The 21,263-nt window shown below is 37.9% G+C and overlaps 1 protein-coding gene and 1 pseudogene across 1 annotated transcript; both read right to left on the reverse strand.

The window, feature by feature from the left end:
• Positions 1–806: 806 nt before the first annotated feature.
• Positions 807–3,542, reverse strand: LOC115920542 (annotated as a pseudogene).
• Positions 3,543–10,700: 7,158 nt separating this feature from the next.
• Positions 10,701–12,170, reverse strand: LOC115920543 (craniofacial development protein 2-like). The gene has a single exon (XM_030976432.1). It carries the CDS (start codon positions 12,168–12,170, stop codon positions 10,701–10,703), a length of 1,470 nt encoding a protein of 489 aa, XP_030832292.1.
• Positions 12,171–21,263: the final 9,093 nt, after the last annotated feature.

Here is a 21,263-nt window from a genome sequence, read left to right on the forward strand (position 1 = left end):
AAGACAATAAAACATGTTTGCCCGTGTACAGTCGAGCTTGCACAGCCTCAAATAAGATTCAGTCATTAGTCGACTGTCCTATTTTGATCGAACGTCTATTTACATGTACGTATTCATCTGTACAATCCACTGTTATCTTATTATCTTTGGCATTATTCCCTAAACTAGAAATATACATGTAGGTATACTTGACGAGCTGCCATACCAAAACCAACAACAAAACAACCATGATAGCAGCGTCAACGAGCCATATCATGGTCCAAATCAGATTCTGCCTTGTTCCATTTACATGTGCATGTATATACACTTTGCAATGATCTTTATATTCAGCTTAAATGTTAAAGCGTTGAGTCACAAGACTCACGTGCATTATTTTGAGGGAGTCATTATATTTAAACGGCGTTTTCTCAGAGATTTCAAGTTTTAAGTTAACCCAGCCATTCGAGCCGCCGTTGCGAAACTATGTATCAAGATGTCACATCCACTGTCCGACAGGTGTATCCCGTCCCTGTTGAAGTATTGGTGTTCTTGCGCGATGAAGTTGTGCATGATGAACGATGCATTGTGCATGCGCCTGATCTTTCTTCTACCATATTTGTTCAGGGATTTCCTCACCTTATCAATCGCTGATTGCGAGTGCACTGTACGGCCATAGCCATAGTAGAACAAACGAGGTATTATGCTTGAGAAAGAAATGTGGCACCCCGGTAATAGTTCCCGGGCTGTGGTGAGGGCATATTGCTTGGCTCCATAGCGGCCGAGGTCGTTCGAACCCACGTGAATGATCATGATGGTAGGAGCTGGGTATTGTACCTTAGTAAGTCCTGGAGAGCTCTCGGAAATTCGTGTAGGGTTAGGCCGCCTCTGCCAAACCATTTAACCTCGCTTGCATTTACTCTCAGGTTGTGGTTGCCTGTCCAGGATGCCCTCTCGCCGGCTCTCCTGACGAAGCTATCCCCCAATAGCCACAACCGTTGGGCTCGAGTACCTGTGGTGAAAACAAAAGAGTTCTCCGGCGAAGTATACATGTACATAATTCTTTTCACGATCATATGTTTATTCATAGTCCACCCTATTCGACTTGTTTGTACTTAAGGTTAAAACGAGCATCATATTGTGCCCGTGCTATAATTTGGTAAGCACGATAATCGGTTTCTTATTATTTGTTTATTATTTGTTTATTTTTTATTTATTTTTTTTTTTATTTTTTTTTTTACACTGTATACATGATTTTTGAAAACTTATGATCAGCTTACATTAATTTGCTTCATGTGAGAGATGAGGAAGAGCACTCTCAATTTTATTAATGTAAACTACGACCTTCCACGCTATAACCTTTGGAAGGGGGATGGAGTAATCTTCCTTCAACACGTGCTGAGGCCACGCACCACTGAACCACTTGTTCTGAAAGTAACCGCCAAATCCTATGCCTCCGCTTGCATCTGTGAATAAGTTCAAGTCTGAGTCAGTTGACCACTGCCTAGGCTGAATGATTGTAACCCCGTTAAATTGTTCCAGAAAAGACAACCAAACTTCGAGGTCAGCACGGGCTCTATCCGTTAAACGCCGTGAACCCTTTGACCCGTCTTCTGTTTTCAGGAGATCTATATTAACCTCCTTAGGAACGCTCTACCTGGTCGTACGGCTCGGCAAACAAAATTCAAGGATCCTATTAACGACTGAATATTCCTCAGATCCAAAGACTTTTGTTCTAAGGCCCTGCGGATTTTCTGTTTCAAGGCTGCTACCTTACCGTCAGGTATCCGAACTTGCATGACGCTGGTGTCGATCTCCAGGCCTAGATAGGTCTATGTCAATTTTGTACAGGGCCCTTCCGATTTTTCCATAGCCAGAGGGACACCTAGTTCACTGCATACTGAGCGAAATTTGGTTATTATTCCTAAACATTTAATACCTCCTGCATTTGCCGACCCTACTGCTAAAAAATCGTCCATGTAGTGAACTATCCTATCTGTTCCTAGCCTGTCCCTCACACAGAATTCTAGAAATGAGGAGAATTTTTCGAAATATGCCGGTGCGCATCGGATCCCCATTGGTAAACGCTTATCTACGTAATACTTCCCTTCGAATCTTATTCCTAATAATTCAAAGTCCTGGGTTGATATGGGTAGCAGTCTGAATGCAGATTTTATGTCTTCTTTTGCTAACTCGGCCCCTATTCCCGTCCTAGAAACTAAATCTACGGCAGTATCAAAGCTACTGTATTCTACTTTGCATGCGTCATCGGCAATAAAATCGTTAATCGAGTACCCTTTCGGATAGGATAAGTGATTTATTAGTCGGAAATCCCCTGTGTTCTTCTTCGGGACTAAGCCAATTGGGCTTGCTCTCAAATTTGAAGGGGTCTTTTCTTGTATGGCCCTGCGTAGCGTCCCGAAGTAACTTCCTTTAATATCGATTCTCTTTTTTGTCGCTACCTTATTCTGATCTGCCGATTTCAAATTTGGTAGATCGGCAGGCAACCGAGGGCCGTTGTAATTCAATATGAAGCCTTGGGTGAAACCGGTTACTAAGAATTGCGCTGCCTTTTTATTGGGATATCTTTCTAACTCTGCTAGTCTACTAGTCTTTCTACTTTAATGGGAGATGGAGCTAGTCAGTGTAGTTGATGATCTTGTACCGACTTTACGTTAACATTATTATTATTGGCCATTGATGTTCCTTCGTTATATTGATCCCCAGTAGTATTACTAGACTATCTAGATCTACTAGATCTGCTTTATGCGGTTTGGCTGGTGATCGCCTCCCGTGTATTTGCTCGATGCCGACCGTATGAGGTGGCAATATTTTAGGATCTCTTGTGCGCAGTTTGGATGTGCCTGCAAACAGACACTCGCAAATGTCAAAAAGGCGTTTGTCCACGCCTCAATGTTGTAGATCTTGTTTCTTGCTGTTACTGTTGGTTTAAGCGTGAGTTGTTGTCCCGTTTGAACTACAGTAAAACCCGATTGACACTGTTCCATTGGAACGTATCCCTGCCCTCGAGCCGTCATCCCCTGGTTGCCTAGTAGTAGGCCTAACCCGTTAAAATCGACGTATTCTCCCTTCCATATTTTTTCTTTCACATTGTGGGGAGCCGTGATACCCAGGGTTTCTGTTTGGGGCGACATTGGTCCGATTGGAGATGGCATCGGGACTTGTTGAGACTGAGGTTGATATGGGGATGGGGACTGAGATTGAGACGGCATCGGATCGATTGGTTTCGGGTTTAGATCTAGATCTAGATCTAGATCTAAGTCTACATGATCCCCCAGGTCTGGATTTAGACTTCCATCCCGCCCTGGTACTATGGAAGGGAACGATACGGTAGGGACGAGGGCTGAATTGGTCTTTATGCTTTCATTAGATCTAATGCCTGTAATGTCAAGCTGACGGTTGTTTGTCGTAAACTCACCCGGTTGTGTCACGACCGAGGGTCGTCCCGACGACTGACTGGGTGTTGCTGCCTGGGCTGCAGGCACCTGCTCCACCGTCCCTGGGCCGGTCACTGGCTGATCTTGCGACACCGACTCCCTTGGCATTGACCTTGACGTGTATCTCCCTCTCCTACTACTAGTAGGCCTAGAGCTAGTAGTAGGCCCTACTAGGCCTTGTCACTCTCGTGCTGGGTCCTGTGGTAACACTAACATTCCGTGTTGATGCTCTGGTCTCGCGATCTTTGCGTTTAGTCGTCTGCCCGCCTCTTTTCTTCCCCATTGTCACTGTCAAGTTCGGGCTTGATCGAGCGCGATAGTCCGGTTTAGTTTGTAGAGTAGGCCTAGATCTAGACTTGATCTAGAGTCTAGATCTATAGATCCCCTTTACTTTTTATGTATCCAGAATAATCACTTCCAGAGTTATACCAGGCGATAGTGTGGGCTAAACCATCCTCGACGAGCCAGCACGGTAAAAGTTGTCTTGGTAATAAAATTGTTCAAGTGTAGACACCTAAAAAGTATAGGTCTAGCCTACGTGTATATTCCTGTTCCTACGTGTATATTCCTGTTCCTACGTGAATATTCCTGTTCCTAAAATCTGGGAGAACTAAAAGAAAAACATCCAACCCCAGTGGAACTTGTTGAGTATGTGAGGCGAATTCAGTTGTTGTGCCGCGCATGCTAACTTGGAATGCGCGCACTTTACCGGTATCGCGCGCGATGCGCTTAACTAATAGTTTCTCTTTTGACCTTTCTGCACTTTGCTAGCGTAAGAAGAAGAAGAAGAAGAAGAAGAAGAAGAAGAAGCGTAAACAACTTTGACCCTGAACTATATTGTTTACGTTGCATTCTCTCACAAATGCGCTGATTCGATAACTCGAATAATCGAATTTCTGCGTTCTAATAACAAATACAAGGCTCTACATTTTTACAAGTATTACATAAATAGCAAATCATGTCCAATAATATTATATAATAACCATAATACAATGCATACAAAAAAGAATAACGGATATAATTTATTTTTCATTGAACTAAAGAGATAAATTTTAGAACGCATGAGACCGCCATCATGAGCGGTTAGGCTGGAAATGGATGGCGGCCTCATGAAAAAATGAAGAAAAAAAGATTTAGCAACCAAGCTCTCTTGGTAAAACATAGTGATCAAGTGGGTGCAGTGCAATTGGTGCTGGCAGCAGACGGCAGTTGAGTAAAAGGAATAATAAATCATGGTTTCAGACAAAGTTATTATACTAATTTAGAGCGTTTGGCATATATGATCGTATTATTTTTCGTTTAAGTGTAGCTTTCAAGGAATAGAGGGTTGAACAAGATTCGGGAAAATTATTCCAAATATCCGGACCACAATGTTTAATGGGTTTGTGCGTTATTAATAATTTTGGGTTAGTTAGATGGACATTTGTATATATGCAAGTGGGATAGGAAGAAACAGAACTATTGAAACTAATTATCAAAGGATGGTGGAAGTTGTTTACTAATGTACTTGAAATAAAATAACTGCTACTTGAATAGTATACAAATCAAAACATTTTAATGTTCTAAGTTTAAAGAATAGGGTGTCAGTGTGAGCAAACAAATGCGAACCTATACAAATACGAATAGCTCTCTTTTGTAATTAAAATAGAATTGATTTAAGTCGAACCGCAATGAGCCCATACGATGCTGCAATATGATATGCATAATTATGAGTATTAGCGTATTATAAAATAAGAATAAGGTTGCATGGGGTTGAAGAAACTTTAACCTGAAAATTATCCCAAAGCTTTTGGAAATGCTCATTTTAACATGGTGTAGATGCTCATTCCATGTCAAAGCTTCATGTATAATTACACCCCAAAATGTGGACTTAGACTTCCTTTCTATTGTCATATCATCGATCTTAATATATACTGGTGGGTCCCTATTATGAGAATGATGTTTAAAATACATGAAATTAGTCTGTTTTGTTATATTGATAGAAAGTTTATTGTACTTAAACCAGTTTGATACTTCATCGATTTCATGATTTAAGATATTGTTTAATGAGTTAAGGTCTCTATGGGAAAAGAATATATTTGTGTCGTCAATAGGATAAAAGAAAGAAGGGAGGATGTGTTGTTAAGACTATTGAAATACTTGGAAGAAAAGAAATGGGGCGATAATTGCTAATTTCATGGGGATCGTCTTTTTTAAAAATTGATTGACTTTAGCTGTAAGAAAAAATCAGGGAAAACACCTTGTGATAACGAGTGATTAAATATGTGAGTTAAAGGCATAGCAAGTGGGTAGATTATTTCTTTGAAGAGAGACATACTTATTATATCGCAACCATGAGATTTTGAGTTGTTTAGAGATCGGATGATGGTAATAATTTGATTGGGGTTTGTTGGGTTTAAGAAGAAAGACTGAAAGACTCTTGACTTTTTTTGGAAAGATAGTCTGAGAAATGAGCTTTGGGGCGTTTAATTTTGCTGGCGAGTTCGGGTCCGAAATTTATAAAAAAAATGAATCAAATGAGTTTGCATGAAGACTAGGATCATGTATTTTAGTATAATTTAGAGTCATGATATTCGTGAGTGGGGGATTTGTCTTTGTTCCCATAACCCCTTTGATGATTTTCCAAGTCGCATTAGTATTCGAACTGGCCTTTTATTCTTTCAGAAAAAATTAATCTACGAGATAAAAGAATTAATTTTGTTAATTTATTTTGATATATCTTATAATTTCAGTATTGTGAGTTGGATTGCGTATGTGTAATTTATAGAGGCGATTCCGCGTTTGTATGGATTTCAATAAACCTTTCGTTATCCAAGGTTTCTTGCCTTTTATTCTTGGGTTTACTTCGTTTGTTATTTACTTTGCCTACGGGGATATTCGTATCCTAATAGTACTGCAATACGGTGAGTTGATTTATGAAGTTAAACAAATAAATAAGGATATAAATTGATGAATTATATGGAAACGATTTTATAAACAAATCTTACATTATCTTAAATCTAAAAATAAAGCACCCGGTTCCGATGGATTCCCTGTAACATTTTATCAGGTGTTTTGGGTTGACCTAAATCACATTCTTGTGGGTGCCTTGAATGAGTGTTATGCTAACGAAGCTATGTCAAATACTCAAAGGAAAGGACTCATTACATTATTGTATAAGAAATGAGACCCCGAAAAATTGGAGGCCTACAACACTCCTGAACTGTGATTACAAAATAATAGCACCTGTTTTAACACGTAGGTTACAAAAAGTTATGAAGCATATTATTGACCCTAACCAAACTGGGTATATTAAAGGTCGTCTAGCGGCTCATAATGTTCGTTTAACAAAAGACATTACTGCATATGTTGAAGAAAAATGAAGCAAATGTGATGGTAGATTTCACTAAAGCATTCAATGTTATTGACATGCTTTTTGTAAATAGCTGTTTAGAGAAATTGAACTTTGGTCCGTCGTTTCGAAAAAGGGTCGAGGTTCTTTACACGAACATTTCAAGTTCAGTCATTGTAAATGGATGTATATCAGTAACGTTCCCAGTCAAGAGAGGGATTCGTCAAGGCTGTCCTCTTTCAGCATTACTGTTCATTTTGGCAGCTGAATTCATGGCTAATAGAGTTAGGGAAAATAATTTCATTCAGGAATTTGATTTTAAAGGGAGCCACTCTATATTTAAACTTTTACAATATGCTGACGACACCTTATTCTTTGTTAGAAATAAAAATTCTTTAGGGCATACAATAGATGAATTGGACTTATTTGGAAAAATCGAGAGCCCGAAATTAAATAAAGATAAAACTGTTCTTTTCTGGATTGGAGATTGACAAGAAAAGGTGGTCTCTCTCCGACCTTGATCTTTGTTGGTCAACAGAATCTGTACAGTACTTAGGATATTTTTTTTCTGCAGACTTATATAATGCTACGAAATTGAGTTGGGAAAATAAATTGACCAAACTACAGAAACTTCTGGATAACTGGAGGAGCAGAAACCTCACAATATTTGGAAAAATCACTGTTGTTAAAACACTGGCTTTAAGTCTAAAAGTTCATTTAATGATGGTAGACATGATTCCACCAAAGTGTTTGCAGAAATTGAATAAATTAGTTTTCAATTTTATTTGGAAATCCAAAATCGACAAGGTAAAAGGGTCCATGCTTACTCAAGATTATAGCCAAAGGGGTAACGTATGGTTAACACTGAGAAACAGATACTGAGTTTTCGTTTACGATGGCTTAGTAGATTATTGGATGACAGTAAAGGTCCACGGAAAGATATGTGTAATTATTGGTTAGATTGGCTCGGTGGCGTGAACCTTCTGTTAAACTGTAACTATGACCATAAATTATTTGATGTCCAGAAATCGCAACTCCCTGATTTCTATCTAGAAATATTACAAGCCTGGAATTATGTGAAAGGTTTTAATTGTAGTGAAAATTATTCTGTACAAGATACATTTTTTCATAAGCAAATGGTATGGCATAACAAGGATATTGTTTTTATTACGAAGTCTTTGTTTTATGCAGATTGGTTTGGTTGTGGAATAATTTATCTAAAGGACCTCTTTAAAGAAAGACATTTTTTTGTCTATTAAAGAGCTGTCAGTACGCCTTGAGAAAAAAAGCAAGCAAAATCTTTTATTCGATTATACTAGTAAATTGAAGAAAGCTATTACAAAGATATGGTTCAGTGATCTTACAAAGAAAGAAACTGAACCAGTATATTATACTCACTCTCTAGAAATTCCTTATTTTAAATTTGGAAGAGTATCTTTACTTATCAGTGACGTAAGCAGCAAACGTTTCTACAACTTGATATCTTTTAAACATACATTCAACAACAGATGCTGTCTTTTGGGGGGAAATATACTTTAAAGAATGTTGACTGGTTTTCCGTGTTCAAAAGGAATTGAACATATACAAAGGGACATCGAATAAGTGAGTTCAATTTTAAATTGCTGTACAATATACTACCTGTTAGAAACAATCTTTACAAATGGGGATTAGCAGACGACAGATACTGTTTCCAGGGCCATGTCATAAAGGACATAGTGCATGCGTTTATCAAATTCAAACAGAATAAGAATTTCTTTGATTATATCAAACATGTACACTTTTAATATTGATTTTGACATGGATATCTCTTGTTTACTTAAGATTAATATTGACACAGAGATACACGTTGTAACAACGATCGCATTCTGGTGTATATACAAAATGTTAGTCATCCGGAATAAGTATGGATTTAATGAAAACCGTTTCAAACTAAGATACGTTTTTGAAAGAGAAATCAAAAACAAAATGGTTGTAAATCAGGAGTTTAAACAGCCTGACCAGAGGTTGCCAAAGAAACTGTTACAAGCACTTTAGATGAAAAGTAGCAGAATATTGTATAGTTGAGAAAAAATATGTGATTTCTATTTAAAACATTGTGCGTCAATTGTATTTGTTCTCACAAATTTGTTTTGATGTTTGAATGTAAAGAATCGCCTCAAATTAGAGGCACAACAAAATACTTTGCAGTTGGTTGTGATAGTCTGAAACTTCATTGGCGAGCGAGGACAAATTTTAAGATTTGTGAGGTCGCAGTGCAAAAAAATACATCTTATAAAGAGGAAAAACCCAATCCTGATGGGGTTATACGCACATTCTCATAACGGAAGACTGACAAGACCTTTGATCATCATCATCAACTTCAGGTGGCGCTGTAAAGCGCTGCTGTGGCCTTCACGAGAGCACGCCATGCAACTATTTCACCTGCCATTTGTGTTGCACCTTTCATTCCTTGTCCAGACACTTTCTTAATATCATCAGTCCAAGATATTGGTAGACGACCTCCACCCCGTTTTCCTTCGACTGCTCCTTACAGTATTTGCTTCTCAATACCTTCAGATCTCCTAACAATGTGCCCAAAATAGTTAAGTTTTCGTTCCATGATTCACCTTCTGATGGTCAAGTCTGTTCCAATCTTTCCAGGACACACACATTGCTCTTTTTATCTTTCCATGACACCTGCAACAGCTTCCTGTAGCACCACATTTCAAAGGCATCAACTCTCTTTCTGTTATTCTTTGTCACGGCCCGGGACTCACTTCCGTAAGTAGCAATAGAGAAAGAAGTTGCTTGAAGCAGACGAACCTTCAGACTGAGAGATACGCCTCGGCTCTTCCAGATGTGGGACATATTCTGTACTGTTGATCTTGCCATTGCCATCCTTCTTCTGATATCTGTGGTGCTCTCTCCTTTGTTATTGATAATTGAACCCAAGTACTCAAACCGATTTACTACTTCAATCTTATTCCCAGCTATGGTGAAGTCAGTGTTATCATAATCTCTATCGACAACCATTATTTTTGTCTTTTTGGTGTTTAGAAGAAGGTCTTTCTCTTCACTTGCCTGTTTGATACGATTCAATAAATCAATCAGCTCCTCTCTGCTGCCGCAAACGAGAGTGGTGTCATCAGCATACCTTGAGTTCGTGATCTTTTTACCTCCAAACTTAACTCCCCCTTGAATCCTTCCAGAGCATTTCTCATAATGTCCTCAGAGTAAATATTAAAAAGGTTAGGAGACAGTATACAGCCTTGACGTACTCCCCTGCCAATTCCAAACCATTCAGTATTGCCGTTACTGGTTCTCACTGTTGCTTCTTGGTCATGATAGAGGTTTTTGATCAATTCGATGATGTGACTTGGGAACCCCATCTTTGCCATTGTATTCCACAAATGAGAGTGGCTCACACAGTCAAATGCTTTGCTTTAGTCTATAAAGCACAAATAAAGGGGATGTTTGTGTTCTCTGCTTTTCTCTAATATGTTTCGAATGTTGACAATCTGTTCTCTTGTCCCTCTACCTTCACGGAACCCTGCTTGCTAATCTGAGATCTCGGCTTGCAGTTTGATTTTCATTCTTCTGCTAATCACCTTCAGAAGTATTTTGCTTGCATGAAAAATCAAGCTGATCGTTCGGTGATTTGCACATTCTTTCAGATCTCCCTTCTTTGGCAATGGTATAAAAACAGCTCTACACCAGTCCTTGGGCCACTCCCTACTATTCCAGATATTGCAAAAGAGACGCCACATCAGGTCGGTACCTTCTTCACCTGTCGCCCTCCACATCTCGGAAGTCAAGTTGTCAAAGCCAGGGGACTTGCCATCCTTCAGTTGTTTCATTGCAAGCTCCACTTCTGATCTTAATGGAGGGGGCTCCATTTCATCGCTTTCCTCCCACTGAGTGTCAACTTGTTCCTGTGCAGCAAACAGCTTGGTACTTTACTGCGCCCATCTTTCCTTGGTGTCTTCATTCTCCGTCAGTGTTTTGCCATTTTCATCATTAATTACATCCAGTCTTGGGATTCTTTTCTTTGTGATTTCTTTCACAATTGCAAATGCTGCCTTAGAGTTGTTCTTGTGACACTCTAGGTCTTCACACTTCCCCTTGATGTATTTCCTTTTGTCCTCCTTCACACTACTTGTAACCGCCTTATTGAGTCTCGTCCATTCTCCTCTATTGCGTTTTGCTTTTGCCCTCTTCCTGTCATCAGCAATGTCAAAAGTCTGATTTGAGATCCATGGTTGTTTCCGCTTCCTTTTGTTTGGGATGTGGTTCTTTGCTGCATTTTCAACTGTTTCTTTCATGTCTTCCCACAGCTCATTTGGTGTTTGCTCTGCTTCATCGTTTCTCAACAGCAGCTCAAACTTATTCTTCACTTCCACTGAGAATTGCGAAGGGATAATTTCCACATCATACCTTGTGGGAGCTGAATCACATTTCTTAGCTTTCAGTCTTAGTCTCAGTTTAGCCACAAGCAGCTGATGATCGCTGCCACAGTCAGCACCTGGTCTTGTCTTGACGTTCTGTAGTGAAGTTCGCCACCTCTTCTTGACCATGATGTAGTCTATCTGGTTTCTGGCTCTATCTCCCGGACTCATCCACGTCCACAGTCTTCTGGGATGATGCTCAAACCACGTGTTGCCAATGATGAAGCTGTCTGCTACACAAAATTCTTCCACTCGATCTCCTCTTTCATTTCTGCTGCCAAGACCATAATTGCCAATGAACTCAGATTTTTCCCTCGTTTTACCAATCTTGGCATTCCAGTCACCCAATATCATGAGGAAATCTTTCTTAGGAATGCTGTCTACGACATCTTGTACCATCTCATAGAAATCAATGATATCTTCCTCCGGTGCATCTGCTGTTGGTGCATATACCTGGATTATGGAGATATTGATAGGATGCCCTTGTAATCTCACAGTCATAATCCTCTCGTTGATCGGGTTGTATCCCAAGACACATTTAGCTGTAGCCTTCTCTATGATGAATCCCACACCCCTTCGCTTCCTTCCTCTTTCTTTCCCTGAAAAGATGATTGTATTTCCTTCGTCTGATGTAAATCTGCCTTGTCCAAGCCACCATGATTCAGATATTTCCAAAACTTTAATATCATTTATAGCCATCTCCTTCTCCACCATTTCCACCATTTCCACCTTCCCATCTGACATACCACGCACATTCCACGTGGCTACATTGATTGGTTTCCTTAGAGGGGTGCTGTTCCTTTCCATCATGGGACCTTCAAGAAAAGAACTTCCTACAAGAGGTTTTGATCCTGATCCGTCATCACCCGCAGGCGTACTGCGAGCAGTACCTCTCTCTTCCGCAGTAGCTTTTGACGTATCTTCTGGCCTGCGGGTTCCACCTTCCGATACCCACTTGATTTGTTGATTTTGTACTCTCATGATGACAAACGTGACCAATTAATAATTGTGGGCGGCCAGATCCTTCCATCGCAGTACAGAAGCCAGAAGCATTGATGCCGACCTGCCCTCTGCTCCCCCATAGCCACCGTTGTCCAGGATTTGGATCCTCCGCCAACTACAGGTACTGCATCGCTGCTGCCCGGTGCAGGACGGGGTTTATTTGAAGGCGACCCGACCCGCCTTGTCATATTCTCGTCATAGGGTTATGAGAGTTTTTTTAAAGCTAACTGCGTCACCTATTAGCTCCTCTCCTCTGTTAAGAACACCGGGATCAGACTAGCACCCCGCTGGAACCCAGCCAGTATTTCTACGGTCTCGATAAGTTACATAATTATAACATTTATAACTACGAGCGAGCTTTGGGGGAAATTGCTCTTAGTCGCTTGAAATAAGGGGCACGTTCAATGATGAAAGGAAAAGGGGACACTTATCGAAAGGGTTAAGACACTTATTAGAAAAGAAATGGAGCACGTGTCAAAGTACAAAGGCGAATTATCAGAGGTGAAATGGGTCACTTCTTACACCTAAAGAAAGAGGCACCAGGGATGAAAAGGGATTTTATGAGAATGGGAATTGAGCATTTGTCGACGGAAAAGAGGCAACCGTCAGATTTTGATAGAGGCATTTATAAGAAGTGAAAGGGACATTTATCAAAAAGGGGATAGGTTCCTTACAAGAAAGGGAAAAGGGGCACATATCATTGTTAAAGAGTAATTATCAGAGGTGAAAAGGGGCACTTATCGCATCTGAAAAGGGGCACTTATCGCATCTGAAAAGGGTAACTGACCATACATGAAAAGAGGCACTTATGAAAATGAAAAAGGGGCATTAAGGATAAAGGGAAACGTGCATTTGTTGAAAAAAGGGGTACCGTTCAGATTTTAATAGGGGCATTTATCGGAGGTGAAAGGGGGCTTTTATGAAAATGGGGAAGTTGGTCTTGTTAACAAGGAAAAAGAGGCACATGTTTAAATAAACGGGGCACTTATTACAGATGAAAAGGGGGTAATTATGACAAGGGGAAGTGGCACTTATAAAAAGGAAAAGAGCACTAATTAGGAGGAGAAGGGGCCCTTGTCAAAGTAAAACGAGTATCTATCAGAATTGAATAGGGTCATTTACAAAAGATGAAAAGGGGCATTTATGAGATTGTAAAGGGGATCTTTTTTTTAAAAGGGCACTTTTCATAAGGAAAATGGGCACTTATTAAAAAGGAAAGGGGCACATGTAAAGATATAAGGTGCGCATATCCGAGTTAAAAGGGGGTAGTTATTAAAAGGGGAAGGGGCACTTTTTACAAAGGAAAAGGGGAACCTCTCAGATTTGAATAAGGCAATTATCAGAGGTGAATGGGCGCTTATCAAAACTGAAAAGGGGTTCTTCCCGTACCTGAAAAGGAGAACTTATTAGAGATTAAAAAAGACACTTATGACAATGGAAAAATTAACACTTATTGCAAAGGAAAAATGGGAACTTGTCAAAGGAAAAGGGGTACGTGTCAAAATAAAAGGGACACTTATTAGAGATGGAAAGGGGAAGGGGCACTTTTACAAATTATTAGAGGCACTTGTCAAAGTAAAAGGGACACTTTTGGGATACTTGAAAAAGTGGGGGCACTGTGCCCCCCCCCCGCCCCCCCCCCCCCCCGGGAGCGCCGCCTCTTGTTCTGACCAGTTACTAGAACCAGCTCCATTTACAGTCCGTACCTATATTATTAAACATGGATATCATTAGAAAAATAATTCTACAACATTTATATTTTTTCTTAAAAATGAACGATTTTATTTCCAGCCGAGTCAGGGCAAATCTCAGGTTAATTATAAGAAAAAAGAACTTGCTCTTTCATTCTCTTTCCACAATCGAATTATACGTTCTATTGGCACATCTTTAGCTGTCTATAGAGGCCAAGTACGGTCAACTCTCAGACAAAAAAAGCTGTTAAAATTAGTTTTATCCATCGAATCTCAAGTGCGGATTCTCAGAAAGGGATATATGACAAAACATGCAATTTAGACGTCTTCAAATTATATAGGGCAATTTACCATTTATCTAAATGTAGTGCTCATGCCCCCTGAGTGCATCCATTGTTAAGTTCACTCGTATCTATTGCATCCTTGCATCGTACGTATATGCATTAACATCATCGTTTATTAAAGTCAGCATTTTCCCTCTTGAAAACGAGGGATTTCTGACTTTCACGCCCACCCTCCACTTCTTCTTGTCTCAAGCATTCTCCTCGATCATTTCGACCAACCTTACTGCTTTTTTCTTCACCATATATCTTTCTATACAATCTTTAGTCTACCTTTCCCTCATGCCATCCACTTCCAGATATAAATACACTCTTTTCACATGTTCATCATCTTCACTTCTAAAAACATGACCTATTCCACGTTAATCCACTCCTCTTTACCACTTCTAACAGTTTCTTCCAGGCCCTTCCTTCAATGCCGTATACAAGTCCATATAAATACATGACATGTATTACCTGAACTGAGTAGACGGTTTCTGCTATCAGGTCTATATTAAACAGTATGCTCTCCTTCAAACGCACCGTTTAATACTTCCTCCGTCTTATAGTCACCATCAACAACGGGATCAGATAAAAACAACTCGTATTGCATCACGTGCATAAAATATATCATACTAGGTCGAATAATTATATCCGATCCAACTTCGATCTTGTTATTAACTTACATGATTATAATAACTCAGCCCCTTCTTACCTTCAGGTAGGCTTAAAGGTACTATGTCCCATTTGCAGGCCCAAAAAATGAAAAAGTTAAATTCCAACTGCATTTGAAAGATAATACTAATTTAGAACTTCCCCAAAAAAGTTGGGGCCTGAAAATGTCTTCAAGTGGGAAAATAACGACTATTAGTTGTCAAATCGACTTTAGGGCTATAGAGCCCAAAAGTAATAGTCTTGATTTTCAGACAATTGTACCAAATGGTCATACGTTTTATGCTGCGCAAAGATTCAATCAGTTTAATCTTGGCCATCACAAGAAGTGGGTTATTGATGTAGACAAATGCTCATGTACCCTTTAAAACTCTTTTCATGTATGTTATTTCCAAAGAAGAAAAAAAAGCCAGTCACTCACTCAATAGTGTCTGACAGTTAACTCTAGCAAGTAAACAGGTTTCCTTGCATAATTTGAATATGAGGACACTGCAAACGTTTAAATTTCACAGATAGGACATACATGACATATTCATAATTCCTGCAAAGTTCTACAGCATTTGAGGTTGGCTGCAAAAGGGACATAGTACCTTTAATCAATCCTAATGATTGTACATGAGCATCATACAAGGCTTATAAACAGTGGATGTTTACGTGTGCCCAGATTTCACACTGATTGTTATATAAGTGTCAGAGGCGGATCCAGGAATTTCTTCCCGGAGGGCACACGGGGGGGGGGGGGCACACGGGGGGTAAGAGGACATTTTTCTTTGTTTCGCTCCCGAAAATTTGAAAATCGCGCCGGTCGCAAATTCGATCAGGGGGGGGGGAGCGGGGGGGGGGGGGGGGTAGTGCGCACTTATTTTTTTTTGGGGGGGGGGCCGGGGGGGGCACGTGCCCCCTGTGCCCCCCCCCCTCTGGATCAATCCCTGAGTGTAGCTCAATTGTTTCTTCTATATTTGAATGAAATACGCTAGATAATTCGATGAGAATGGCTTCCTCTGTCAATTCATATAAGAGATAGTTTAAATAAAGTTGTAATTTGTGAACAGCTGAGCCGAACATACACTACGTGCATATTAGTCACATAATTGTGACTTATCAATATTTTCCTATTGGCATTACAGTTGAACTAGGTTACTGATATATGATAATTTTGCTAAAGAGTATTCGTTTGTGCCACGTCTATTATTGCTGTGTTATATCTTTCTAAAAATGTACTGTCGAATTTTATTTTAACTGCTCTTTATAAACGTTATGCTTTTCGATGTCAATAAGTATGTTTTTAATTATTCAGGGACCCATAGAAGACCATTACGTATTGGTGAATGGGCTACCCTGACAAAAGATTAGAAATAAATAATTAAAAAATAATACAAGAAATAGCCGATTCAACCTTAACTTAATACCAGAAAAGGTAGGTAGTATTAGAAATTCGTTTTTAGTACATTGCCAAAAATCAGTGGAATTCTCTTCTTAATGATATGAATGAAATAGAGGACTTTGCTCATTTTAAGAGGAAATTAAAGGACTACCTATCACTTGAGATTCAGGGGAAAGAAGCGAATGACATGTCATATGATTGAATATAGAACACTTTTCTTTTCTCTGCCAGGTTCTTTCTTTTTAATTTTTTAGATTATTGTGTTTTTGTACGTTCTAGAAATTTTACATATTCATAATTATTTTCCTCTTCTTCCTCCTCCTCCTCCTCCTCCTCCTCCTTCTTCTTCTCCTTCTTCTTTTTCCCTTATATTTTTCATCAATGTTAAGGGCTCTGTAATCAAGGCTAGTCAATTTCGGGTCAATCAACTACGAAATGGCGTCGCTAAAATACTGCGAGAGGGGTCCTGGAAAAGTAAGTAAATTTCATATTTCTTCAAAATTGTTAATATTGTTGATGAAAACTCTATTATTTTGGAAGAAGGAAAGTATCCCTCTCATTTTGTGGCAAAGAACTTTTTGTTTAGTCGAATTATATTTTGAATAAATATCACCTCATGTCACTCCCCAACTGGGATACAGGTGGACGAATTGCACCGGTTCATGTACTTCAGTCCCATTCGTATAAATTCATGCAGGTTTAACTGTAAATGTCTACCGACGTTAAGTATTCGGTTAGCCATTAGGACAGGTACACATTTATTAATCGAATTGATCCTTGCAGTTGATAACAATCAACGGAACAACCGTCGATATCGGACACTAAAGTTTTCGGTCTAAGTATGGGTAGTCTTTGACCTTGTCTTGTTTTTGTTGATAATAAAATTCAACTGGATCATTGTTTAACGTTTTATAATACTTCATGGAAGAAATTTGGACTCTAAAGTGTTAGACCCAAGTAAGATGTAAATTTATTCTACACGATAGATCTAGGCTAGATGTAGACCTAGTCTCTACTGCCTTTGTAGGCTACAGGACTAGTCCTAGATCTGGACCTAGAATTTAGATCTAGCTACTGTATTTTGTAACATCTAAAATAACAGGAGTAAGGTCTAGTCTACACCTAACGGTAACAAGTTGGATAACCAGCTGGTAACCATCGGGACTTGAAGATCTTCCAAGACTTTTTCTGACTTGTTTTTCACTTACAGATCGATCAATCGATAAAAAGTTCTATAGAATTCTATAAAAAAAAAAATCCATATTGCTCAGATTGTCTCATTTTCGCTCGCGTGAACATTGCCAGCACAAATCACTGACCTCTACCTCCTGAACGGATCATCGCCCATTCCCATTCACTATACGTTACGTACTGAGAGGCTGTATTGTCTGACCGTTCATGATTATTCATGTTTTTGCTAAACTCGGCAAAATGTTTGCTTTTACTAAATGGAAAAATTACGGTGGGGGGTTGGATGAAATGGACATAATGAAATAGGCAGAAGTGATCTATGATAATTCATGCTTTTTATGTTTCGTGTGCTCGACCTATAATCTTCAAATCGCTTGGTAAACTGAGTCCAAAGTTAGACTTGTTTCACATGTGTATTATAGGCAATGACGAGCTTGCAACCTATTTTGAAAAATTACGGTGGGTGAACTTTCAAAAGTCAATGAGACATGAGTGCTCCAATGAAAGAGCTAGTCATAACGTACGTCGGGGTGGATGTGCTTTTCGTTTAAACAAAAAATGAATTTTTAACGATTTTTTTTTTAAAACGTCCATAGGCTAACATGTTAGGCTGCTGAATCTGACCATGCTCTGACGATAGGGGGCGTTGTGAAATGAGACTAAACGGAGCCATATGTATAGAATTTCTATACACAATTCTATAGAAATGTTTTATAGAGATTCTATAGAAAAGTGGGCCACTTTTCTATACGAATTCTATCGAAATCTATAACGGACCTCTATAGAATCTCTATAAAACGTTCTATAGAATGGCCTATAGAAATTCTATAGAATTTGTTAGAATTTGTTTTATAGAATTCTATAGAAGTTATTTTGTAAATAATTCTATAGACCATTTTTTACCAGTTAAAAACCAGTTTATTATTCAGTAGCGACCAGCAATCAATTGATAATTAATAATCAATATTGCATGACATCTGGCCACCGACTAAACCATATTTATATAGACTCCTGCAATTGCTCCATCACAAAGATCATTTGAAGCAAAATACAGTTGAGTACATATTGTTAATTAAGTAGTGCGGAGATCTTACATACATATATACAAAATTATACATGTTTTTACTGGTTAGTAAATTACATATATTAATATATCTATTTTACATCTTAAGTTACATGTTTAAAAAAATCGGACATAAATTTGACAATAATTGACTAAGAAAATATAAATCACAAAATTGATGTTAATTGTCACATTTGCTTGACAGATCATGATAATTTCATTTTCTGTGAAAACATGCAAATTATCATGAATATGCATGAGATACATATTTTCATATAGAAAAAAATTCTATAGAATTCTATAAAAATTTAGATCTATAGGAAAATTATTCTATAGAATTGTATAGAGAAAAAAGTTTCTATAGACATCCTTAAAAATTCTATAGAGAAGTGGGGACGCCATTTTTTATATTAAATTTTCTATAGAAATTTAAATCTATAGAAAACTTATTCTAAAGAATTGTATAGAGGAAACTGATTTCTATAGACAACCTTAAAAATTCTATAGAGAATTAACTTGTCTATAGAAATCTAAATCTATAGAAAAATTATTCTATAGAATTCTATAGAGGAAACCGCTTTCTATAGAGAATCCTTAAAAGTTCTATATAGAATCTGGAATGTTGTAGAGTTCTATAGAACTCTATAAAGCGTTCTATAGAATTCTATACAACTTTTTTGTAAGGGTATTTACTGGGTGTAAGCCACAAATATCTTTAAATAATTGAAATTTCTCCCAGGAAGCATTACATTTATAAAAAATAAATCTTATCAGTATGTATTCAGTGCCTGTCTTTGCAATGCCCATACAGCAATCATTAAAAAAGAAAAGACATAATTAAGTACAGTTTTCATAAACCTTGTAAGCAATGTAATACCCATCCTACAAATTCTAAAAAAATACCAAAAGGATAACTAGAATTTTTCTCCAAATCAAACAAATAAATTTGTTATCATCTTTTCTAACTAAAACTGCTTTTGTCTCAATATTTTTTAAAGAATGTTTCTATTCTTCTACTTTATCTATTTTGCAATCAAAGTAATTGACATAATCAGAAATACACAAGTTGTAGAAAAATTGAAAAAATACACTAGTATTTATTGATTGATTTTTTTTTATTTTAAAACAAAACTCTAAATTCCAATTCTAAGCAGCAGAGCCTGAATTACCTGCAAAATTATGCTTCATATGCAACATCAGCCAGCCTACAGATACAAGCTCCCTTTTACATCTCCAATCAAGAGGAACCACAATGCTAAACAAATCTCGGTATCATGGACTGGTTGCTTTCTTTTTCAACTAACACTTCCGGTAAAACAGATTTTCAAAATTAAATCCTTTGAAGCTATTACAAATGCTCCAGTCAAGGTACTAAAATGTTGCCATCGAGTACAAGATTATTTGATAAGTTTTTATCATATAATATCTTAGAGGAAGTTACATTTTTCAATGATATTCCCAAGATTTCCTGTCTTTAAAATGGAAATTTAGAATCTTACATAAGAAAGACTATACAGTTTGAGGTTAAAACCAAAGTCATAATCCATACAAGTTAGCTCGCAATTTAGGCCTGCTCTTTGGAGAAATATCATGTTAAGTGTTGTGGCTGATCTGAAGAGCTATGATTCTGTCATGAAGGTTATTGTTTCTAAACCCACATTACATAGATAATTATATTCATGTTAATAAATCTTAAAATCTTAAATGTCCAATTTCAAAGTAACAGTGGCAGATATCAGCTGCAATAGTTTTGCCGACGAGCTGTCACTTTAATTAAAAATAACTTTATTTGTGTCATTAAACAAGTTCTTATTGTATCCCTTTAATGTATTTGCTATAACTCATCATTTATAAAATGACGGTTTCATTCATTAAAGCATAACCATAATGATTAAACATTAAAGCTGTATAATCTGTGTAAATTCTATGTTGCATGTGAGCAGTGTTTTGGGGGGTCATTTAACAAGGTAGAGGGAGGGGGAGGGGCAAAGAGTGAATGGATGAGTTTGTACGCTAGTGCACGGTGGTAATTATGAAATTATTATAAAGGGCAATAGTGTGATTCAATTATGGTGTGTTTGTTTGATGATGAATATTCAAATGAGAGTATATGAATGAAAAAAGAGCATATATTTGTAAGCAGATATGGTAAGAAAGATATAGAAAAAATGGGGCACATAACAAAATAAAAAAAGGGGCACGTCTAAGAAGAAAACAGTAGCAGTTATCAGAAATATCAAGAGGCAAGTAACAAAAGCGAAAAAGAACAAATTGCAAAAAGGAAAAGTGCACTTATAATAAATAAAAAGAGATATTCATCATATGTAAAAAGGTCACTTTTTAGGAGAAAACGGGCTGCACAATTAAGTATTTCCTGTGTTTTAAATGGACCATTGTGCCCCCCCCCTCCCCGGAGTGCCGCTCTAGTATTGATCATGCCTGGTAATAATGTTGATCATTTTTTTAAAACCTCGATAATCAACAAAGATTTGTCATTGATTTTATACAGAATTCCCAATTCCTCCGAAACATACGGTAATCAAATTGAAGTTAGCCGACAATAACGCCTGTAAATTAGCCAATGAATGCTAATGATAGTATATCAATAATAGAATGAATAAGTATAAAATTGATCATAAATTGATACGGACAACACTCTAACTTAAAAGCTTAAAGCTTAAGTCGATTTGATTTTTTTGGTGAAATAGCTCCTAAAATCGAAATCAATTTTAGGCCCTTAAAATCGATCCG

This window comes from Strongylocentrotus purpuratus, unplaced genomic scaffold (genome assembly GCF_000002235.5).
Source record: "Strongylocentrotus purpuratus isolate Spur 01 unplaced genomic scaffold, Spur_5.0 spur5_scaffold_9, whole genome shotgun sequence".
In the NCBI taxonomy this organism is placed as follows: domain Eukaryota; kingdom Metazoa; phylum Echinodermata; class Echinoidea; order Camarodonta; family Strongylocentrotidae; genus Strongylocentrotus; species Strongylocentrotus purpuratus.